At 41.2% G+C, this 25,960-nt stretch overlaps 1 protein-coding gene across 1 annotated transcript in view; it reads left to right on the forward strand.

Annotated features, from left to right (window-relative positions):
* RXFP1 (relaxin family peptide receptor 1) overlaps window positions 1–25,960 on the forward strand; it is a 476,211-nt gene that overhangs the window by 370,084 nt on the left and 80,167 nt on the right. The window contains exons 4-6 of the mRNA XM_040418599.1: window positions 9,918–10,023; window positions 14,745–14,816; window positions 25,838–25,909. Of these exons, the coding sequence (XP_040274533.1) occupies window positions 9,918–10,023; window positions 14,745–14,816; window positions 25,838–25,909 (250 nt within the window). The remainder of the gene's footprint in view (window positions 1–9,917; window positions 10,024–14,744; window positions 14,817–25,837; window positions 25,910–25,960) is intronic.

Here is a 25,960-nt window from a genome sequence, read left to right on the forward strand (position 1 = left end):
AGGTCACAGCTTGCCAGCAAGGGACAGAACAGATCTGACAGCCAGAACTACCAGGAAGAAGACAGTGGGAGGTGGATCCGGGCCACCAGGAGAGGTAAGCAGAATAGGGGCAGCAGCGAGCCACCACTGGAATAGCAAGCACCCCTGTTATGCCCTCTCTTCATTCGTCCTGATTGCTGGAGGCAAGATCTTTCTGATGGACCATAGCCCTTCTAGTCCACCAAGAAAAAGAATTACAATTAAATTGAAGCGTGCAGAAACCAACAACCACTGAGCTTGACGAGGATTAAGATATTGAGCAGACTGCAGATACATTAAGTTCCTGTGGCCTATGTAAATAATAACAGAATGGCAGGCAACCTCCATCAGATGACTTCACTCTTCAAGGGCCACCTTGATTGTCACCAATGGAATAATTCCATTCTGCAGCGGAGAAGGCCGCAGGTGTGCATCTTGCCATAGGCCCCCTTCTAAGTAAGGCATCAGCGATGTGTTGTCCGGTTTTGAGATCTGGCACAGGTCATTGGGGATAAAATGGAACAAATGAACGGAGCTCACCCAAAGGATTAAATTCTGTTTTTTTGCGTTCCCATGCCGGACACTAAATCACTGCAAGCAACGTTTTTGTGTGCGGCAAGGGAAACTGAACAAGCCACATCCGGGACCAAAATCCATGTAAGTCAAAAAAAAGTGGATCTAGCGCCCATTGATTTACAATGCAAATTTAAAATTTAAAAACAGGCCCTCACCATCTGACAAATATTAAAAATAAATACATTTTATTAAAATAAATTGAGAAAAATATTGTATCGTATCCTGACAGTTTGAGGAGGAAATCTCTCACCATTAGTTTTAATATGCAATTTTATATTGATAGTTTTGATATGTAGCTGGCAATAGAGTGGGGGAGAAAGAGCAAGGAGTGCCTACATTTTTGCTATTTATAATACATTTTGAACTCTTCTTTTAGCTGTCCCCTTTTGTATTGTCAATTGCATCTGTTCAGTTATGTTGAATGTGCAGAACTGAACAGATGCAATTGACAATACAAAAGGGGACAGCTAAAAGAAGAGTTCAAAATGTATTATAAATAACAAAAATGTAGGCACTTTTTTCCTCCTTGCTCTTCCTCCCCCACTCTATTGCCAACTACATATCAAAACTATCAATATTAAATTGCATATTAAAACTAATAATGAGAGATTACCTCCTCAAACTGTCAGGATGAATAATATGGAATATCTTTTAAGGAACGAAAAAACGCATCAAAAACGCAGAGAAATCGCAGGTGCATTTTTTGGATGTCTTTTTTTGGGTGCCTTTTTTTGCCCTTTTTATTTCTTCCATCCCTAAAGAGGAGATTTTATTCAGCACACATATGTGGATATGAATATAAATGTAGTATGCAATATAGATTTATGTATCTTATCATCTTATGGATTTAATTATATGCGTCTTTCAACTGAATAATGGGTTCTTTTTAGAAGTCTTGCCATAATTAATGATATGTATAACAACATGGAGTGGAATATCGAAAGAAAATGAGAAAACGCATTACAAACTCAAAGAAACTACAGAAGTTTTCTGCCTCTTTTTGCTTTTTTCCTTTTTAAAGATGGTCTTCATGATTGACATACATATAATATAAGACGCAAGAGACTTAGGCATCTTGTTGCATTGTAGAATTAACTACATGGGTCTTAATTCTATATATACCTTTTTTTTAAAAAGTTTAAAAAAAGATTGAAAGCCCTTCTTCATAAGAGTAAAAACTTCACCATAACAAGTGAGAAATAAAATACTGAGATTGGATGAAAATCCCTAAAATCCAGACCATGTCTTAGGTGGGTTTTCAAGGTCATTGACTATATAAGAAGGGGGTAGTTGTATTAGGAACTGAGGCCACTGAGGAAGAGGTTGTCACCTCGAAACGCGTCTGGCCGTTTTGGACTCATAACTACCCACCTAAGACCACCATAAAGAGATTTCATTCCATACCTTAATTGGAATTTTATTTGGGGCACTGGGCCCTTTAAAGACACCTCACATTCGAACAGAGTAAAAATATCACCTGATCCGGCTGACGTCACGTCACGTGATACAACCAAGCTGCTACTCTACGGCAAAGACTGCAAACTCTTTCACGTGAGACGCTGAGGTCCGCGCTCCACATAGCTGGAAAGTTCGTACTATGGTAACAATAATCGATATACCGAACAACCAGAAGGACCGCAGGACTGCGTGACACTCGTGCGCTACATAGAGCAAAGGAGACACAGCCTGGAGATCAGTGAACGGAGGTAACAGGTAAGAGGCTGTGCGAGGGGGACGCCCCAGACGCCAGCCTTATTATTGATACCTGGCCTCCCAAGAGACCGATTTCTTCTGTTTTTAAACATCTTATATTTTTGCAAGTAACTCTTTACAGCGTCACATATCAATAGTGACAACCATCCCTGGGAGGATAATTTTTTATTCACATTTATATCACAACATACGGTTTTACTATTGTAATATTATTATTGATACACCATGTTTTATATTAGGGTATTAAGAATTGATAATTGATATATTGTAAGAAGTATTTTGCACAAACTGTCATGTTTGTTAATGTTAATCATTTTAGATACATTGTTTAAGCACTAATGCACATTTAGTTCACATGATTGCAATATCTGAAGTGTGATGTCTAGTAAGTGGTGTCCAACAATCTAAGCATATCAAGACTGTAAGGGCAGTACGATATTTTTATCAATTTATTTTAATAAAATTAATTTATTTTTAATATTTGTCAGATGGTGAGTGCCTGTTTTTAAATTTTAAATTTGCTATTTATTTGGGATGATTAGGTGAATCATCTAAAAACCATAGATCCGGTTTGGGTGAGCCACGGTATACCTGATTTACAATGGTTTCTTCATTTTTGATATAATATAACAGGATCCGTTCTGAACGGATGCAGCCAGTTTTATTACTGTACTAGGACAGAAGCGTTTTGCTGTGGTTTTGAGATACCCTGCTGGATCTCAAAACCGTATAACAATAATGCCGATGTGAAAGTAGCCTAAGAATGGCTCTGGATCCCACAAAGGATATGTCCACCTCCAGAAGTGATTGGAGACATCTCGACGATGAAGAATTAATGAAGAGGAGGTTTGCCTGAGAGACTGGAAGGCTGACTTGGCCTCTGAAGACCACCCTTGACATTCACTCCCTTCCGAGTAAGGGCAGAATTAGGGCCAGTCAAGGTGGAAAAGTTATGAATGAATTGTCTGTAATAATTAGTAAAGCCCAGAAACCACTGGATAGCATGCAGGCCTGTAGGACGGGGCTAGTCTAGTACCTCAGACAACTTCTCAGGATCCACTGTACCACATAAAAGGTTAGTATATAAAATGAGAATGCTCGGACTGGGAGAAAACGTCTATATGTGGGTAAGTAACTGGCTCAGTGATAGAAAACAGAGGCTGGTTATTAATGGTACACACTCAGATTGGGTCACTGTCACTAGTGGAGTACCTCAGGGGTCAGTATTGGGCCCTATTCTCTTCAATATATTTATTAATGATCTTGTAGAAGGCTTGCACAGTAAAATATTTTGCAGATGACACTAAACTATGTAAAGTAATTAACACTGAAGAGGACAATATACTGCTACAGGTGGATCTGGATAGATTAGAGGCTTGGGCAGAGGGGTTTAACACTGACAAATGTAAGGTTATGCACATGGGAAGGAATAATGCAAATCACCAGTACATACTAAATGGTAAAACACTCAGTAACACTGACATGGAAAAGTACCACAGAATTTTAATAAACAGCAATCTAAGCAGTAAAGGCCAGTGTCAGTCAGCTGCTGCCAAGGCCAGATCTCTCCCATCATCTATTTATCCCCAGGACTGTGACTGTGACGAGAGGACACCCCCTGCGTCTGGAGGAGAGAAGGTTTGTACACAAACATAGAAAAGGATTCTTTACGGTAAGAGCAGTGAGACTATGGAACTCTCTGCCTGAGGAGATGGTGATGGTGAGTACAATAAAGGAATTCAAGAGGGGCCTGGATGTATTTCTGGAGTGTAATAATATTACAGGCTATAGCTACTAGAGATGGGTCGTTGATCCAGGGAGTTATTCTGATTGCCTGATTGGAGTCGGGAAGGAATTTTTTCCCCCTTAAGTGGGGAAAATTGTCTTCTACCTCACAGTTTTTTTTTTTTTGCCTTCCTCTGGATCAACTTGCAGGATAACAGGCCGAACTGGATGGAGAAATGTCTTTTTTTTCGGCCTTATATACTATGTTACTATGTTACCTCTATGACACGGTCACAGATAATATACTTACAAAAAAATATCCACTTCTCTATATGCTCATTATAATCACGGAACAACTTGCTTATATATTTCTATATAAAAAGAGGCCATGAGTCATAACTGTTCCCCATAAAAAACATGATTTTATTAATTTAATTTCAAACATAAACCAAACAGTTTTATATGGGATCTGTCAAAGATAATGTAGCCCAGGAAGGGTAGAGAAATCTTTTCATGCATGCACTTTTCAAATTTAGCATAAATTCTATTCTCCCTCAAGTACTGGAGGACCGAGCATAGACAGTCCTGATCAAAAGTTTAAGACCACTTGAAAAATGGCAAAAAATCATATTTAGCATGGCTAGATCTTAACAAGGTTCCAAGTAGAGCTTCAACATGCAACAAGAAGAAATGGGAGTGAGACAAAACATTTTTTGAGCATTCAATTTAATGAAAACAACGAATAAACTGAAAAAGGCTGTTTTTCAGCTGATCAAAAGTTTAGGAGCACACCTTCAAAAAAAAACTAAACCCCCCCCCCAAAACAGAAATCCAACTTCCAAATATGAACTCAGTAATGAGTAGCTCCGCCGTTATTGTTTATCACTATAAAAATTTGTTTCGGCATGCTTGATGCAAGCGTTTCCATGAGGTGAGTGGGAACATTTCTCCAAGTGGTGAAGACGGCTGCACGAAGGCCATCTACTGTCTGGAACTGTTGTCCATTTTTGTAAACTTTCCTTGCCGTCCATCCCCAAAGGTTCTCAATTGGATTTAGATCAGGGGAACATGCAGGATGGGCCAAAAGAGTGATGTTATTCTCCTGGAAGAAGTCCCTTGTCCTGTGGGCATTGTGTACTGTAGCGTTGTCCTGTTGAAAAACCCAGTCGTTACCACACAGACGTGGGCCCTCAGTCATGAGGAATGCTCTCTGCAACATCTGGACATAGCCAGCGGCCGTTTGACGCCCCTGCACTTCCTGAAGCTCCATTGTTCCACTGAAGGAAAAAGCACCCCAGACCATTATGGCGCCCCCTCCACTGTGGCGCGTAGAAAACATCTCAGGTGGGATCTGCTTGTCATGCCAGTAACGTTGGAAACCATCAGGACCATCAAGGTTACATTTTTTCTCATCAGAGAATAAAACTTTCTTCCACCTTTGAATGTCCCATGTTTGGTGCTCTCTTGCAAAGTCCAAATAGCAGTTCTGTGGCGTTCAAGGAGACGAGGTCTTTGAAGACGTTTTTTGTTTTTGAAGCCCTTTAGTCTCAGATGCCGTCTGATGGTTATGGGGCAGCAGTCAGCACCAGTAAAGGCCTTAATTTGGGTCGAGGATCGTCCAGTGTCTTGACGGACAGCCAATTGAATCCTCCGGCTCAGTGCTGATGAAATTTTTTTGGGTCTTCCACTTGACTTTTTTGTTCCATAACCCTCAGGATCATTTAAGAAATTCCAAATGACTGTTTTACTGCGTCCCACCTCAGCAGCGATGGCGCTGTGAGAGACCCTGTTTATGCAGTTCAACAACCCGACCACGTTTAAAAAAGGGACAGTTTTTTTGCCTTTGCTACCTGTGTGACTACCTGACAGAAAATGACAATGAATCCACATCTTTGCACAGATTTGGCCTTTTAAAGGCATGTGGTCCTAAACTTTTGATCAGCTGAAAAACAGCCTGTTTCAGTTTATTTGTTCTTTTCATTAAATTGAATGCTCAAAAAATGTTTTGTCTCATTCCCATTTCTTCTTGTTGCATGTTGAAGCTCTACTTGAAACCTTGTTAAGATCCAGCCATGCTAAATATGATTTTTTGCCATTTTTCAAGTGGTCTTAAACTTTTGATCAGGACTGTATGTCTCCAATGGTAAGTCAGGTTGAGTGAAAAGATCAAGATGCCATCCAAATAGACCACTACATGGGTATAGAGGAGATCGCAAAAGACATCATTAATTAGTGCTTGAAAAGCCGCCATAGAGTAACTGAGGCCAAAGGGCATGACAAAACATTTATAGTGACAGGTCCAGGTGTTACACTCAAGAGATCTTATACTCATCACCCTCTGGAATCAGGATGAGATTGTAAGCTAACTTTGTCAGGATCCTGGCTCCATTGAGCCTATCAAAGAACTCAGGGTTTAGTGGCAAAGGGTATTAGTTTTTTTTACAGTAATGTTATTTAGTTCACGGTAATCAATACACGGCTGGAAGGAGACATCATTTTTCTTAACAAAAAAGAAATCAGCAACTGTCCATAAAGAGAGCTTAAGAATTAAGTCCTGTCAAGGTTTTCTTTAATGTAAGGAGACATGATTTGTGCTTCTGACAGAGACAACAGATAGACATGGCCACATGGAGGATTAGTTCCTGGCACCAGATCGATGGGACAGTAATGCGGAGAATGTGGTGACAGAGTCTCAGCCTCCTTCTTATGAAAGATATCTGCATTTCTAGTCTAGGTAGCTGGTAGGCACTGAAGATTCTGAGGAAATGGTGGAGCTCAGTAAGGCTATACTGATGCCAGGCAGTCCCAAAGACAAGGAGAACACTTCTCTGTGTGCAAAATCCTCACCAGATGCACAGTTGGTATGCGATGTCAGATCACCAAGGACTGATGCTGGAAGTTTTATGCAGAGCCAGAGTAAATGTTTACTTTGGAGAGAACTTGTGTTCGCTCTGGTTGTTTCTTTGGCTCAGCAATACATGCATAATTCTCTACAGTGTCTATTTTATTTATTTATTTATTTATAATACTCACTTAGGGCTCATGCACACGAATGTATGCCGTCAGTGCCCATATTGCGGCCTGCAAACAGTGGGTCTGCAATATACGGTCCCCGGCTGTTTGTGCACCGCTGATGCGGACCCATTCACTTGAATGAGTCCGCATTCCGTAAGGTGCAGTGCGGAACGGAGGCACGGAACCCCACGGAAGCAAATTACGGTCTCCAATGCACGGAACGGCCGGCACACATTGGTGTGCATGAGCCCTTATACAGTGCTGAGATATTCTGCAGTGCTTTACAGACATTAGCATCACACTGTGCCCAATGGGGCTCACAATCTAAGTTCCATGTTAGTATGTCTTTGGACAACCTGTTTATCCTTGAACAATCAGATCTTGTCTGGTTGCATATGCTCCAGAGTAGGGGATGCAGAAGACAGAAATGTGGGCCTCTGAAAGGTACATGTAGATTCCTTGAGGCATTGTCTGAAACAGAGATCAATTCAGGAAACCAACCTGCCAGTTATAATTTTAGCGTGGGGGAAGCTAGATATGCAAGTTGGAGGTGCAGGAGACTGTGACAGCTGGAGGTGATGGTGAAAACACTGAGGCTTGAGGTTGTGGTACTGGAGCAGTAGTGGACAAGGTATCCAGATGGTCTGAAATGGTCTGCATATAATGCAAGAGTTGCTCTTGGCGACCATGGTGAGAAGTCTGCTTATATACCTCAAAAAGACCATCTTGGGTGGGCTAACAGGTTCTCACCCACTGTTACAGCAGTGGATGCAGAACCACTGTGTCAGCAGACGGATTTTACTTTGGGCTAATCCTAAAGGCGTTAACTGGGCAATCCCTGGCACTTATCCTTTAACCCCTGTACAGGGATCTGAACTTTGCTGAATGGGAATTACCGGGACTCTATCTTCTGGAGTAGTCTCTGTGTGACTGACAGCTGACCCACGGGGGTCAGAGACATCGGTGCTGGGCACCAAGGAATCCAGTCACAGTTACAGACAGGCCAAGGTCAGGGCAGGCAAAATACATGCTTTACTGTAAACAATCCAACGGCAGACAGCAAAAAATCAGGTCAGGTCAGGCAGCAGAGGGTCAGAATCCAGGACAGACAGAAAGTGAGTACATGGGCAGACAACAGAACAGACAACTTTGAAGGATACTAGTACACTATAATGCCTATTGCTCAGGCACCCTCTGACAGGGGACAGGGGCCTTAAAGGGGTTCTCTGGGAATGATTTATAATGGTCACAAGCAACCTGTCCTAGAATGTGAGCAAGGATGGTTGCCTCCACTTGCACAGATGCCTAGGATGGTGAGGGGCAGGGCCAGCACTGCTCTACAATAGATGTTAATGATGTGATCCTGCCTATGATATGCCATCATGGCTGAGTAGCCTGACAGGAACACTCACCAGTGTGTAGTATATACAAAGTGCCAGTGTGTAGTGAGGCCCTGCCCATTTACCCCCCTTGGCAACTCTGCAAGTGGAGGCAACCAGTACTGCTCACATTGTAGGATAGATTTCTGGTGTCGATTTTAAATAACTTCCGGAGAACCCTCACGGTTGGCAGCCATTGGATGGTGCAGATTTGGGTGCGTGTGCTGGCCTTTTCATAGTTGGCCATGTGCCTTATGTGCAGAGAAAGAGAGGCCTTGCCGGCAAGCAGGCCACAGCCTTTGTGAGGCCGCTTTCACACGAGCGGAGTGTGAGTATAAGACAGCTCCCGTCTTGAACTCCTAACACTGCCGGTGTCGCATACCATTATATTGATTTATGATGCTATGTAACCCTTAGAGGTCTGGAATGTATTAGATAACAGTGCAGCATTATGTCAGTGTTATCCAATACATTCCAGACCTCTAATGGTTACATAGCATCATAAATCAATATAATGCTATGCGATACCGGCAGTGCTAGGAGTTCAGGACGGGAGTTGTCTTATACTCATGCTCCTAGTCCGGAGTGTACAACTCGCTCGTGTGAAAGCGGTCTGAAGGGACAAGAGCAAGCACTGGGAAGAAGACAGTGGGAGGTGGACACCGGGCGAAGCAAGCAGAACAGCAGCCACAAGTGCTGCTGTAGCATAACACTACCACTTCGCCCTTGCACCCTCTTTTTATTTTGGTCCAGATTGCTACTATGCTTTTTTCAGAAGATCAGGAGCCTTAACATTTTCAGCTTGCTCCCAAGATCTTTCTTCTGGACCTAGCTCTTCCAGTCCACTGAGAAGATTTTTCCTCTGATTTTCTTCATGTCCAGAATATTCGCTGTAACACATTTGTTTTATTGAACCCTGCTTTTAGTCCTGAACGCAACCCTTTAAATATATTTAGCACTGACAGTGTTCCCATACACAGTAAATGACTCAACCCTAATTCAACATGTGGCATCTATCTGTGTCTAGCAACTTTTACACACTGGCATTGTAACCGAGGAAAGTACTACTTTACAAATGAATAATGATTTAGCACCGTTCACAATTTGCATTAGGTAAAAAAAACATGGATATCGCCACAGGTAATTTCCACCACACCCATATCATACAGTATATTGAAAGCATGGCTTCAACACTTGAGCTGATGATCAAGTCTTCCCACAGCTGACCCAATATGCCCATGTTTCAGCACAGAGAAGCAGAAAATGCCAGTTCATTGAGTGATTTCCTGGTGGGAATCTGACCTGGGTCATTTGGTTAGCCACTAACAGAATCTACTGTACAATCCTTTAACAATTTCCTTCAGAATGCAGCATCATCTAAAATAAATTGTCCTACTGACAATTAGAACCCAAGGAGCCGATATCGCTAGGTGACCTTTCAATGCCATCTTGCCATTCTCTTCTTTCATGTTTCAATTTCTTTTTATCCAGTGCTTGGGGAAGTGCCAGCTCAGTGTTTGTGCCGTGGCTTAGAACTTGACTGTGATGGAGCCAAATTACGAGGTGTCCCTTCTGTCTCCTCAAATGTGACCATGTTGTAAGTAAAGCGGGACAGTCTGTTTATCTGGATTAAAAAAACTATCTACACGTCTGTGCCTTATCTGTCTTATTATTTCATTGAAGAAGTTTTATAGTAAGATTCATTGTAGAATTCATTGTAATTTTATTGTTTTTTTGGTCAATACATTCTTCTGGAATATGTGAATTACTGACATATTGTTTGATTTACAACTGAAATTGATCTGCAAATTATTTAAAGATATATTTGATCCCAGATATTCACACATAATAGCCTACTATACAGTAGCCTGGAGATCAGCAGCCTTCTGAAACTACAACTCCCAGCATGCACACTCAGTGGCGTAACTAGAAATGACTGGGCCCCACAGCAAATTCTTTGCAACCCCCTCCTCCCGTGCAACCTCCACTCCTGTTGCTAGTCAAGATCGCTCTCTAAGATCGGGCCCTGCTCTGTCAGATTCCTACAGTGTCACTGTATATAATGTCATTATATATACTGTTGAGGAGGCCCTGACAATGGAATATTTTAGTCCTCCTCCTGGGCAGGCCCCTTCTGAGTTTGAGCCCCAAAGCAGCCACTTCCCCTATACCTACGCCCCTGCCTCCCCTGACATGTCTGGTTTATTAACTATTTGCATTCCCCATGTAATAACAATTCTGGAACATCTATTCTTATGACTTCATGCGGTGCCATTCCAGTAGTATTCCTACTAGAAATGTATGAATGAATTGCTAGCAGTCTGCAGGTCCACTGGGTGTTACCTGAGAAGTCACATGAGAAGTCACTGGTTACATAATGGCACAGAATAACAGGTGTGTAACAATTGTTGTCGCATGGGGTGTGCCTGGGACTGGAGGGGGTCCCAAGTGTCAATCAGTCTTAGGGGGAGATTTATCATCTCCTTTGCACCTGAAAAGTAGCGTTAAAAAGGCACAAACTATGGGGGTCATTTATTAAGATCAGCAATTTATACACTGGTGTTAATACCCTTTTAGCTTACGGTGGATGCAGTGAATTTATGTAGAGGCCCTGGTCTCTACATAACGTTGTCGTATTCACCACCTGTCTAAATCTACACCAGTTCCCTTGCTGGCGTAGATTTAGACCATTTTCTATGCCTAAAACAGGCGGAGAAAGTGATAAACAAGATGGGCCTTCCCCTCCCACACCAAGGCCCCATTTTTAGACCTGGCACAAAAAGCACAAGCTGTATAGGGTTTTACCATGGCCCTAATCTGAATAACATTGAAAATCTGTGAATAAACCTCAAAAGAGCAGTGGCTGCAAGACGCCCAGGAATCTCACAGAACTGGAAGACTTCTGCGAGGAAGAATGGATAAAAATCCCAACAAGAATTGAAAGACTCTTGGCTGGCTACAAAAAGCATTTACAAGCTGTGATACTGGACAAAGGGGTTGCTGCTAGCTACTAACCAGACTAAAGTTTTGCTTCGGGACCTTTTTCTTTTTTGTTATTTTGAAAATGTAAAAGAAAAATATATATATATATTTTTGATTAAAATACAAAGGAATGTAACATTTTTAACTTTATACCTTTTGGAGATAATTTCATCTTCAACTTGCTTAACTGTTCACAGTAACAGTAATTTTGAACAGGGGCGCCCAAACATTTGCATGCCGCTGTGCGCGTGTGTACGGTATGTGTGTGTAGCAGATTGCTTATGAATGTGTATAGCATACATATGATGTGTTTGTGTGTAAGTTTATATACAGTTGCAAGAACAAGTATGTGAACCCTTTGGAATGATATGGATTTCTGCACAAATTGGTCATAAAATGTGATCTGATCTTCATCTAAGTCACAACAATAGACAATCACAGTCTGCTTAAACTAATAACACACAAAGAATTAACTGTTACCATGTTTTTATTGAACACACCATGTAAACATTCACAGTGCAGGTGAAAAAAGTATGTGAACCTCTAGACTAATGACATCTCCAATAGCTAATTGGAGTGAGGTGACAGACAACTGGAGTCCAATCAATAAGATGAGATTGGAGGTGTTGGTTACAGCTGCCCTGCCTTATTAAAAAAAAACACCAGTTCTGGGTTTGCTTTTCACAAGAAGCATTGCCTGATGTGAAGGATGCCTCGCACAAAAGAGCCCTCAGAAGACCTACGATTAAGAATTGTTGACTTGCATAAAGCTGGAAAGGGTTATAAAAGTGTCTCCAAAAGCCTTGCTGTTCATCAGTCCACGGTAAGACAAATTGTCTATGAATGGAGAAAGTTCAGCACTGCTGCTACTCTCCCTAGGAGTGGCCATCCTGTAAAGATGACTGCAAGAGCACAGCGCAGACTGCTCAATGAGATGAAGAAGAATCCTAGAGTGTCAGCTAAAGACTTACAAAGGTTTCTGGCATATGCTAACATCCCTGTTAGCGAATCTACGATACGTAAAACACTAAACAAGAATGGATTTCATGGAAGGATACCACAGAGGAAACCACTGCTGACCAAAAAAACATTGCTGCACGTTTACAGTTTGCACAAGAGCACCTGGATGTTCCACAGCAGTACTGGCAAAATATTCTGTGGACAGATAAAACCAAAGTTTAGTTGTTTGGAAGAAACACATAACACTATGTGTGGAGATAAAGAGGCACAGCACTCCAACATCAAAACCTCATCCCAACTGTGAAGTATGGTGGTGGGGGCATCATGGTTTGGGGCTGCTTTGCTGCGTCAGGGCCTGGACGGATTGCTATCATCGAAGGAAAAATTTATTCCCAAGTTTATCAAGACATTTTGCAGGAGAACTTAAGGCCATCTGTCCACCAGCTGAAGCTCAACAAAAGATGGGTGTTGCAACAGGACAACGACCCAAAGCATAGAAGTAAATCAACAACAGAATGGCTTAAACAGAAGAAAATACGCCTTCTGGAGTGGCCCAGTCAGAGTCCTGAACTTAACCCGATTGAGATGCTGTGGCATGACCTCAAGAAAGTGATTCACACCAGACATCCCAAGAATATTGCTTAACTGAAACACTTCTGTAAAGAGGAATGGTGAAGAATTACTCCTGACCGTTGTGCACGTCTGATCTGCAACTACAGGAAACGTTTGGTTGAAGTTATTACTGCCAAAGGAGGTTCAACCAGTTATTAAATCCAAGGGTTCACATACTTTTTCCACCTGCACTGTGAATGTTTACATGGTGTGTTCAATAAAAACATGGTAACATTTAATTCTTTGTGTGTTATTAGTTTAAGCAGACTGTGATTGTCTATTGTTGTGACTTAGATGAAGATCAGATCACATTTTATGACCAATTTGTGCAGAAATCCATATCATTCCAAAGGGTTTATATAATTTTTCTTGCAACTGTATATATGTGTGTGTCTGATATATCACATATGTGTGTGTCATATATGCGATGTATGTGTATATGTGATTTATGTGTATATGTGATGTATGTTTAATTTCCTGTATTGCACAGCCTGGCCGCAATGGAAAGGTGACACTGTGAAGAGAGTTCGCACTGCAGACACAAGGGCCTAATGTCTGTGACCAGCGGTGATGCCGATCGAGCCAGAGTTTGTGTGCAGCAGCCTCTGTATTCCCCAATGCTGCACATTAGTTCCTATGGAGCCCCATGCTGTGGCAGGGCTCCATAGGAACATAGTAAAATCTTCATAGACGCTAATGCATTGTAGTTCCCTATAGGAATTATAAAAAAGTGTAGAAAAAAAAAAAGGTTTTTAAAAATATTTTTAAAAAAAATATTTTAAAATTCAAATACACCCCCATTACCCCAAAATGAAAATTTATCCAATACAGCGAAATGGAAAAAAAGGTCAAAATGTCCTATTTGAAGTTTTTTGGTAGCTTCACCTCCCACAAAAAATTAAATAAAAAGTGATCAAAATGAAGTACACACCCCGAAATTGCATCAATGGATCACCACGCAAAAAATTTGCACTACACAGCTCCGTACACGTAACTACAAGAAAGTTATAGGGGTCAAAAGGTTTTGATATTTTTTTTGTATTAAAAGGCGAGAAAAACTATACATATATGGTATCATCGTAATCGTCCTGACCTGGAGAATAAAAGTAACAGGTCAGTTTTACCGCACAGTGAACGCCAAAAAAACTAAACAAAACAACATAAAACTGTTGCGGTATTGTTTTTTTTTCCCAATTTCACCATTTGGAATTTTTTTCCAGCTCTCCAATACATTGTATGCAATATTAAATGGTGCCATTAGAAAGGATAACTTGTCCTGCAAAAAACAAATCCTCATATGGCTATGTGAACAGAAAAATAAAAAAAGCTATGGCTCCAAGAAGGCTCTGTCATCAATGGGTTAATATAAGTGACATAATGGGGAGGCCAGGTCAAAAGTTTGCTCTGGGGCCCATAGCATTCTAGTTACGCCACTGGCTAAGAGCTTTCTGATGCCTTTACAAACATGCTGTTTATATAGTATCTTACAGTTTTTTTTAAATATGTGATTATAATACAGGACTTAGGGAGGATGTGCGCCCGCATACTACTTTGCTGTTTCCTGGAATATTCATCTAGTGTCCAGTGCTTGTTTAACATCCTTATAATCAACCATTTGCCACAATGTGTACAGTAGATCCCTTTAGCAATACTGCTATCATGTCACTAGACCCTTTATCATAATAATAATTTATTGCATGCCACTGGGAAGTAATAGTGACTTGTAAATAGTATTTTTACAAACATTACATTTATCATTTACAGGTCATTGCAGTATAATCTGTTGAAGAAACTTGGCCCTGATGCATTTTACCAGTATCCAGACTTGCGTTACTTGTAAGAATGATTTCCCTTTTCATTTGCTTCAATATCAATCTTAAAATCTGGAGGTTAAAGGGGGTTTCTCAGATTCATAACTTATCACCTATCCTCAGGAAAGGTGATAGGTATCTTCTCACAGCTGGGTCAATCGCTGGTCCCACCTCTGACCTCGAGACTGGATATCCCATATCCCATTTGAATGGTTTGGTGGTCACTCGTGCCTGCTGCTGCTCCATTGTATCTCTATGGGACTGAGGCAGATCGTACATAATATTTAGTACTCTACAGAGTGTTTGATTTACAGCATGTAACAGCGGCTGCTGTGCGCCGCTGTTCCCCTGCTTACCACTGCGGTCCCGGGCCCCGTGCTTAGCGGTGATCTGTGGCCAGTGTTTCCCATTCACCGCTGCAGTCCTGGGCTTTGTCTGTGTAGGTGCTGTTGTTCTGGGATCCGCTCCACAGTTTCCTCTCAGCCCTGGCCACAGCATGCTTGCTGCTTGTTTCTTGCAGCACTTCCTTAAGGGCCGGAGCACGTCACTTCCTGGGCTTTATGGGTTAGGTCATGTGACCTCGCTGACCAATCCTAGCCCTTCTGCACATATATAAGTGACTCGGCCCCCTTCCCAGATGCCTCAGAGTCAAGGTCCTTGTGCTCTGCTAAGGTTCCTGATATTCACTTGTGTTCCTGTGTTCCTGACTTGTACTTGTGCTCCTGGATTCTGCTACCCATGTGATCCCTGCCTGCTTGCCTTGACTCTCCTGTTGCTGATCCGGATTGCCTGACCTGTACCTGTGCCATCTGCCCATACCTTTTGCCTGTCTGACTACGCCTCTGCCTCATCCTCCGGTCCTGCACTGTTGCTCCTGGTAACGACTCCGTCTGCCTGACTACCCCTGTACTTCTGGTACCTTTCCCTGGTACCTCCTGGTCCGCCTGAAATAGCTGCCTTGTGTGCCTATCCTCCTCAAGAGCTAGCGACCTGGTGTTCCCCTTTGGGAAAGTCTATCCCCACCATCAGGGGTACTGTGAAGAATCGAGGGGTTCACTTAGACAATGCCCTTAGAGGAGGTAGGACACGTGGTACAGTTGGTTTACACCTGCTGGTACATGACACATCGAAACCTCTCCGAAAGACTGTCTCTTAGGCAAGACTACCTTTTCATGTAGACTAGATTTCTTGATGCTCCATTTAATCTCTATGGAACTGAGGGAGATTTTAGTTCCATGACAGATTATGCATGCTGTCCTTCTTCTTTAGGAGAGGACCAATCCTCTAGAAGACCATTTCAATGCAGTTTTGAGTGAATGTCTAAGAGATCTTTCACTGCATGTGATAATTTATGTACTTCTATTAAAAGTAGTACCAAATAAAAAGAATCTAAAACGTAACACCAATGTAAATCCTTATTTGTTATTCCCCTTTTTATAAAGAAGCCCCATATTGATTACTGTCATATCCATGCATTGATGTAGCTCTCTTAACGCACAGCATATTTTGTGATTTGTGGAAGACTTTAATGAGCATATTAATCGCCATTAAGAAAATGTTTCACAATTAGTAATGCTTCCTCTCAGCTAATGACTTAGGTTGACTCAGTTGTTTTTTCTCTTGGCCTTTGTGAGACATTATTCTGAATTCTAGCATGCTTCATTATTCCTCCGGATAATTTCAGTAATATCAATGGAGCTTTGAATTGGGCATGCTTGGTTAGTTTTTAAGTCAGTACAAAGAAGAAAAATGTATTTTGCCTTTAGTAGAAACAATAACTTACAAATCTGCTTAAAGGGACACAACTGTCAGAAATGGGTATATTTATTAGACAACTATTATTTTTTAATATTTTTCTTTTTCACATTGACAGTACTATGATGTTGAAAATTAAATACAAACATTGTCCTTCTTTAGCGGTGAGTGCATATAGCTGGTGCCTTTTCAAACAGCTGATCAGCGGGGATCCCATGTGTCGGACCCCCACCAATCAGATACTGATGACCTATCCTGAGGATAAGTCATCAGTATAAAAGTATCCGAAAACCCCTTTAATATGTGACCCCTTTCAATATTTTCTATATTCGCTTTTGCTAGGGAGCCTTTAGAAAGGATGGTTATGGTGGACACTACATTTTCAGCTCCTGGAGAATATGGAATAAACCATACATCTCAGAAGTTTTATTTTCTGTGGTACTGTTTCAAAATACTGATCCACAAACAGAGAGGCTTAAACAGATTTACATTACAAAGGGTATATTTAGGCTAGGTTAACATCTGTGGCAAAATTCTGTTATTCTGGTCCAGCTCAAGAAAAAAAAAACAGAATAGCCAGATCCGGCATATGCCAGACACTGTTGTCACCCGATGGATCCCACTGACTATAATGGGTACTGTTGGGTTTGCAACATGGAAACCGTCATTTTGCCATACAACATTTTTGGCATATTTTTTTTGCCAGAATCTGCAACAGAGGATCTATCCAGAAACTGCGTAGCACATGTGAACCTAGCCTTATTCTGTTTTTAGAGCATTCCTGGAAGAACTGGAAGAGGTTTGGCATGTCCAGCAATTTAAGAAAAAAATAATAGTAGTGAATGGTTACTTAAAATTATGTTAAATGCACAAAAGCATGGACAATATCTAATCAACCTTTAGCTAAAGAAGGTTTCAGTACAGTTGCCAATGCATGAAAGTAGAATAAATATAAACACCAAGTTGAATAAAATATGTAGAGATGCTGAGCTCAGAGTGCTGAATATTTTGATCAGTAATTTCATGTAAAATGCAATTTAAATGTGTCAGGGCTTATAGACAGAGCCTGTGAATCCTACCTCCTGGGACCTAGCAATCAGCCAGTATAAGCACCAGCGGTGCATTGAGAGTGATCTGGAGTCTTCTGGATCTTATCCATTAAAGGTCAAGGGCCTCTGCAGAAGTGTTGTGAGTAGCCAAGGGTCTCTGGATCCTCTCTAGTCATGGGCCCTCTGAGACTACCCTAATGCCCAAATATCTATATCTATGATACATGCTCCTACAGGAGGAACTGACAATTAGCCTGTGCAGGAACTGGAATTAGGATTTATAGTATTGGTCTATTAATCAGAGCAGCATCACTTTTTTTGTTGTAAAAATGCTGAATCAAATCACGAACTCAGCATCTCCCCTTTGCACTATGCTGCTCTCACTTAGGGCAACATAAATACATGGATAGGTTTTCTATAAAGGATTTTTCCAGGCTTCTGATATTGATGACCCATTATCAGGATAGGTCATTAATAGCCGATCAGTGAAGGTCAGACACCCCACATCTGGAAGCTGTGCTTCCTGTTCCATTCCCAGTGCTAGTTCCAGTGCCAGAGGCTGCAGGGAGCAGCAGATTGGTGGGGATGTGGGGTGTCTGACCGATCGATCAGATATTAATGACCTATCCTGGTGATGGTTCATCAATATCAGGAGCATGGAAAACTCCTTGTGAGGGGGGGTTTGCAGAATCAGATCCACTTGGTAAGCTGCATTGGAGTTTGGACAGAAACTTTCACTGACTAAAGGTTCTCTACAGATCTTCCATGCTTTTAATGAGTGCATTTAATATATTTAAAGGGGAGTGTAACATCAGAGAATGTATTATTTTATAAATCAAGTTTTTGTTATAAGTAAATAGTTTTATTTTATTTTATGTTTTACCATTTACATAAATAAATGAAATGTTCCAATTTTCACATTCAGTTTTTAAAATTAAATGCAAACACATTCAGGGGTATTTAATAAGCTATTTTTGCCACTACTGTGTCACTAAAAAGTTACAAGTTACGGCACATGCCTTATTTGCATTATAATTTGCAAAATTTTGATCTTCTCATCACTTTTGTAAAGTGGATGGGAAAGGGGTAGGGCTTTGTGGGGCAGAGCCTACCACTATCCACTGAATTTACTATAACTTATGCCAGAAACTGGCATAAGTTATAGCTCGAGTCCACGCCAGCCCATAGTTGGCGTAGATTTGAGTTTCTGGTTCACAAAGTGCCAGAGTTGTGTCTAATTTAGTAATTCGATTAATAAGTTAGGCTCATCGTCCTCCAGTGCGCAGGGAGATCAAGACTGGTGAATGAGAACTCCAGTCTTAATAAATCTTTCTATTTTTTAGACATTTCCTTTAATGGGTTATTCCCATCTGTACATTTATGACATGAAATATGCCACAAATGTCTGGTCTGGGACCTGATCTCTACCTTTGGGACCTGGTCCTATCACAAGAACAGGGCCCTGTCATGCACTCCCAGGAATGGAAAGGTGTTCTTCCATGTGCCATTCTCTCCATTCATTTCTAGGGGACTTATAAAAGTAGCCAGGTAGAGGGGCTATTTTCGGAAATCCCATAGAAGTAAATACCATTCCTGGCAACAAAGGCCACATTCTCGAGATAGGAGTGGGTCCCAGAGGTGGGACCCGCACCTATTAGATATATCTGGATATATTGTGGATATGCCATCAATGTCTACATGGGAATAACCCTTTAAGTCAAACACCTCTCACAGATGACAGATGCCCTTTAAAGAACTATAGTTTCTTTAAAGAGCATCTGTCAGCAGATGCCAGGCTGTGCTACAAGTTAACTTACTTCACTTTCTTGAGGTTGTCTTTGGATTGGTTAATTAATGCTTCAAGCACTGATGACAATAGCCTATAAATAACCCCTATCCATCAGTAAGAACTATTATAGCTTACACATCTCCGTCACCACCTCTGACTTTAAGAAACGGAAGCAATTACAGTATTACAGCATAATGCATATTGACGTGCTTAAAAGAAAATCTCATTTTTTTCAAGGGTATAAAATGCCAAAGAGAAAAAATGAGCTGTTCTCCTCACTTCACCACCCACAGTTCTAAACAGAGATTCACACGTTACACAAGTATAAAGAAAGTCATCTTGTGACATCTATAGAACCTGTCTGAGCTTATTTTTATCATCTGGCTGTGCACACGGGGCTTTCTACTTAGATGTCTCCTAAGAAGTAGGTTATCAATAAATAGAGGGTAGAAGACAGGGTGTAATCCATGAGATCCACACAGTGCTGGTTTATAGTCTTTAACCATGGAGCAGAAGCCGCATCGACCTGACAAACAGAGGTCTGCATAGGAGATGTATACCAAAAACTGTAGGGCAGTGTTTCAAAGGGATATATAAACTTTAAATATAATTATGAGAATGGTAAGATGGCTACTTTTTTATTATTTTCTGCCATTGACCTGCTATGCAAAACTGTTGTTATTGGTGTATGTCAAATCACAGCACACTTCCATACATAGGTTGCAATTAGGATATAAGTGGAGAGTAGAACAGGCTTAGTTTCCCATATCAACCAATTAGATTCCACCTTTCATTTTCCAAAGGAGCTGTGAAAAATGAAAGGTGGAATCTGATTGGCAACTAAACCAGGTCTACTTTACACCAGTTTGATAAATGACCCCTATAGTCTTAAATTATCAATCAATAGATGAGATAAATAAAAATGCATGAATTTAATCAGAACAGCAAAGTAGTGTTAATTATCTCCATGGTACGAGGATCAATATTCCATGACTGAGGTGTTTCGGTCTTTCCGGGCCTTGTCCATATAGTCACTAGGACGTGCACATATGCAGCGCTATATACGGTAGATCCACTATTCAACACTGCATTGCTGGAGCTATATGCACCATGTACTGTTTACTATGAGTATGTGAACGAGGCCCAGGAGAGCTGTGACATATTCATTCATAGAGGTTCAGTCATGGAATATTGCTTCTCGTATCAACTGTTACGATACTTTCTTGCATTTCATACACTATCACATCTATGAATTGAAGACTGTTCCTAATTGGCGTTGCTGCAGTAGAAAGGGGTGAGCAGGTCATGAAGTGTTCCTGTTCTATGACCCGGCTTTTACTAACAGGTCTGGTTCTTAGAGCAGACTACTGCTCTACAGTTGCGGTTGGAGGTCCAAGCTCCGATCCTGGCTTTTAACCCTTTGATTTGCCATGGCCCATGACTATGTCATGAGTAAACGGGTCTCACCCTACGATTGGGTCACCTGGTTTCCTAATGATCTGACCAGAGAATGGGGAACCATCTGCTTTCAGCTCTGGAAACCTACAAAGAGAACCACAGGAAGGTCTATTTAGTAATCATTCTGTTAGGACAGGGGTGCACAACCTGCGGCCCGCGGGCCGCATGCGGCCCCCAGAGCCATGGTTTGCGGCCCCCGCAAAGCTGGGCAGAAACGCAGCTGATCCTGCAATCAGCTGTGTTTCTGCACAGAGAGCCGCACAGCAGATGGATCACAGGTTTTGCTCCTTCACTGTAGCAGAAGCGGAAAGGGTTCCCGGCTATTAGTGAGAGTGGGGAAGCCGAGGAGAAGACAGTAGCGCTTTATTAGCGCTTCTGCCTTCTCCTCTATGAGCGCTCTGCAGTGTGGACCCGGCGATCACGTGATCGCTGGGTGTCTCGGGAACAGAGGAGCGCTGCCCTGGTACAAAGCCCCCGCAGCAGGCTGGTTTCCCTGTAACTGGGGCTCCAAAGGGAGACTAATTATGTGGTAAAAATATATTTTAAAAAAAGTTAAAAAATGATTTAAAAAATAAATACAATAAAAAGGAAAAAGTGCTAAATAAAAGAGTGTTCACTGTCCAACAACAGTCTTTTTATGACCCCTTTGGGGACATATTATGTGTCAAAAATATATTTAAAAAAATTATAGAAAATTCTAAAAAAAAATAATACAATAAAATATTAATAAAATTCAAATAGAAGTAAAAAATAAAAAGTAAAAAGTGCAAAATTTTAAAAAGTAACAGTGTCCCCCAAGGTCTTTTTATGACCTCTTGGGGGACATATTATGTAGCAGAAATATATTAAGTTAAAAAAATAATACATAAAAGAAAAAACACCCACACCAATCAAAACCGTCACCATTACCGCCCCATTCACGTGAACAAAATGACAACTAAATGACAAAAAAGTGTCTGGTCATTAAGGCCTTTTCGGGCCTGGTCATTCAAGCGTTAACCAATAGGCGCCTTCCCCACTAGCAAGGTAATGTGCTTACTGGTTACTGCAGGGCACCTATAACTGGATTGGCAGGAGATGGTAATAACCAGTGAGCTCTGTCCTCTGCAGTGAAGGAAAACTCTGATTTATAAATAGGAGGCAGGATGGAAGGAAATGTCGCAATTTTTCTGGTAAAAATGATTTTTAACAAGTTCCTGCAGCATGGCCTCTGAAATAGAAGATTCATAATTACCTGCTCCACTCTGCTCCTCTGCGCTGCCCCCGCTGCCTCCATCTTTTGGTTCCTGCGCTGTTTACACCTGGCAGTGCATGGCCATGGTCACTTGCAGCAGTGACACGCTGCTTGTGGCCACATCACCACCTAAGCCAGTCATTGGCTGGAGTGGTGTATGACTATGTCCATGCACTGCCAGGTGTAAACAGTGGGGGCAGTGCGAAGGGCCGAAGCAGCGGGGAGCAGGTAAGTATAACTCTTCGGTTTCAGGGGCTATGCTGCAGTACAATATTTGGGACAATTACTGGGAACAAGTGTTCATAGGAGCGCTCATATCTTATATCTGGCCAGTATAATCGTGCAGCTGATCAGTCGATAAACAAGGAATTGCTCATTTGTCGGCTGATTTGCATATTTTATCAGGATGAAAGATATACGATTATTGGCAGCACATCTCCCTGTGTAATCTAAATGAAGGCGGAATGACTGTGGCAGCGATCACTCCTCCCCAGTCACTTTGCACTGGCTTGTGTAATAGGCAGATGAGCGCCAATCAATATTTTTTTTTATTTGCGGCCCCTTGAAATAGATCGATGTGACAATGCGGCCCCTAGACCAAAAAAGGTTGTGCACCCCTGTGTTAGGACATAAAAGTGTCACTCTAACAGCAGCCATTTCAGGCTACACTAGCCCTTTTTCAAAGCACCATGTGTTATTTGGGACATTTATCCCCCATAATTGCAGTTGTTTTAGGCTGGGTTCACACGGGCGTTGCGGGAAAATGTGCGGGTGCGTTGCGGGAACACCCGCGATTTTTCCGCGCGAGTGTAAAACATTGTAATGCGTTTTGCACTCGCGTGAGAAAAATCGCGCATGTTTGGTACCCAAACCCGAACTTCTTCACAGAAGTTCGGGCTTGGGATCGGTGTTCTGTAGATTGTATTATTTCCCCTTATAACATAGTTATAAGGGAAAATAATAGCATTCTGAATACAGCCTGCATAGTAAACTAGCACTGGAGGGGTTAAAAAAAAATAAAAAATAATTTAACTCACCTTAGTCCATATGATCGCGGCCCGGCATCTACTTCTGTCTCCTTTGCTGAACAGGACCTGTGGTGAGCATTCATTACAGGTAAAGGACCTTTGGTGACGTCACTTCGGTCATCACATGATCTATCACCATGGTAAAAGATCATGTGATGGATCATGTGATGACCGGAGTGACGTCACCAAAGGTCCTTTACCTGTAATTAATGCTCACCACAGGTCCTGTTCAGCAAAGGAGACAGAAGGAGATGTCGGGCCGCGATCATATGGACTAAGGTGAGTTAAATTTTTTTATTTTATTTTTTAACCCCTCCAGCGCTGTTTTACTATGCATTCTGTATTCAGAATGCTATTATTTTCCCTTATAACCATGTTATAAGGGAAAATAATAATGATCGGGTCTCCATCCGGATCGTCCCCTAGCAACCGTGCGTGAAAATCGCACCGCATCCGCACTTGCTTGCGGATGCTTGCGATTTTCACGCAGCCCCATTCACTTCTATGGGGCCTGCGTTGCGTGAAAAACCAGAATATAGAGCATGCTGCGATTTTCACGCAACGCACAAGTGATGCGTGAAAATCACCGCTCATGTGAACAGCCCCATAGAAATGAATGGGTCGGTATTCAGTGCGGGTGCAATGCGTTCACCTCACGCATCACATCCGTGCGGAATACTCGCCCGTGTGAAAGGGGCATTAGTGTCAGTTTTAAGTCTGGCTTTGGTTTGTTTTCCTGAACCAAATTTATGAACTAGTGCACCTTAATAATATATTTGATGTAAGTGCAATGTGATTTACTCCTATATGTGTAAAAGTAGACCAGGGGGTTGCCTGGCGTAGGTTACAACTTTTTTGCAACTTTTGCAAAAGTCACACATAGTAAATGTGCCATAATCCAGGTCTAATCCATAATTAGCTCTAAAACACAGACCACTTCGAAAAGTGGTGAGGAATACCAGATGTCGCAAAATGTGACGAAATTCCGCAGAATATAATAAATGTCCCCCCTAGATTTTATACAGCAGCCTGTATGGATTTTATATATCTACAAAGCAACTCCAACCATAGCTTTGGTCCAAGACATCAGACAAAAATATGTTAAAATGCATAAAATTTGATAGTACCTTAACAGGGTTTTCAGAAACTTATATACTGATGACCTATCCTCTCGATAGGTTATCAGTATCTGATCGGTGGGAGTAAGACACCCGGGACCCCCGCCGGTCAACTGTTAAGTCTGTACCTAATAGCAAGCCTGTTATCCAATTAAGTGATCACAGGGTCAAGCCTCTAGCAGTATAAATAAAAATACAAAGATATAAAATTTGTACAACTGCAATTACCTGCACTCTAAAGCTAACATATTATGTATCCCACATAGTAAACGCTGTAAAAAAAAAAATAGCAGAATAGCATTCCCAAAAAGGAATCAAAGTAAAAGGGGTTTTCTGACATTTTTATACTGATGTCCTATCCTCAGGGTAGGTCATCAGTATCTGATCAGTGGGGGTGCGACACCAGGGACCCCCACTTATCAGATGTTTGAGAAGACAGTGGCGCCCCTGTGAGCACTGTGACCTTCTTGCTGCTTTTCCTAGGCTAGTCACGTCACATTCATCATTCACGTGGCCTAGAAGCAGCTCAGCCCCATAAAAGTAATGATTTGCCGTCAGCAAACAAGTATTTTTAAACATGCTAAAAGATTCCATCGTTCATTGGGTAACTGGCAGCAGGACTACACTGTGAGATCATCGCTAACAAGCGTTCCTGGTGATCTTCAGTATTATCTGTAGGTGTAATATAAGCTTTAGGCTTTATTCACGTGTCAGTTATTTCCACCAGTGATTGTGAGCCAAAACAAGGGTTTTAGGCTACAAGAGATAAGGTGTAAGGGAAATATCTGCACCTGTTCTGTGTTTAGAGCCGCACCTGGATTTAGCTCAAATCACTGATGGAAATCACTGACCGAACACTGACTGTGTGAATAAGACATTAATAAATTGTATGTAATCCAAAATCATAACAATTAAAGAGCTGGTCCCAAAAACAAGTCCTCAAACAGATCTGTCGATAGAAAAAACATAAACAAAATCTATAGAAGTTTGGTGTCATCATAATTATACTGTAATAGCAAAATTAAACTAAGGTAATTTGTGGTGAATTCTATAAAGATAAAAATACAAGAAAAAAACCAATGGTGCTGCTTTTCCATTCATCTAAAAAATTAATAAAGGCTTTTTGAAACATTACATGTGCTCTAAAATGGTGCCATTAAAAAAGCAGGATGAAAGTAAAAATTTAAGTTACTTCTTGGAACGCAGCATTAAAAACAAGGCTCAAAATATCTGCTTCTTTAAGGGGTTAAATGTAGTATCAAAGATTAATTGAATGTACTATTTTTAAGATTTCACTTTGATTGGCTGTGCTCTGCGTCAGCTTCCATCTGCCACTGGCAAATCTAAGCAGAAAAATAGACCTAATGGCACCCAGGCTAATTGCCATCAAAATGTTTTTTAATCTATCAATTAAATGCCTATTGGGAATAAAATATGCATCATATGATTTGTATGCTATGTGTTCTATATAGATTTTTATACTATGTATATACTATGTACTTGGCTGATCATATCATTCGTTGTATATTCTGTAGCACCATCTAGTGTTCTACAACATAACAACCATTGTCATATCTTATAAAAGCGATAAATATGCTGTCTTCAATTTTAATAGGTATCTACAGCATAACAGGATTAAGACTATATCAGTCAATGCATTCAGAGGACTCTACAACTTAACAAAACTGTAAGTACCCAAGTGGTACTAGTCATGTGTGTAGGACCTGCTGCCAGTAGA

The sequence above is a fragment of the Bufo bufo genome, chromosome 2 (genome assembly GCF_905171765.1).
Source record: "Bufo bufo chromosome 2, aBufBuf1.1, whole genome shotgun sequence".
NCBI classification, from domain to species: domain Eukaryota; kingdom Metazoa; phylum Chordata; class Amphibia; order Anura; family Bufonidae; genus Bufo; species Bufo bufo.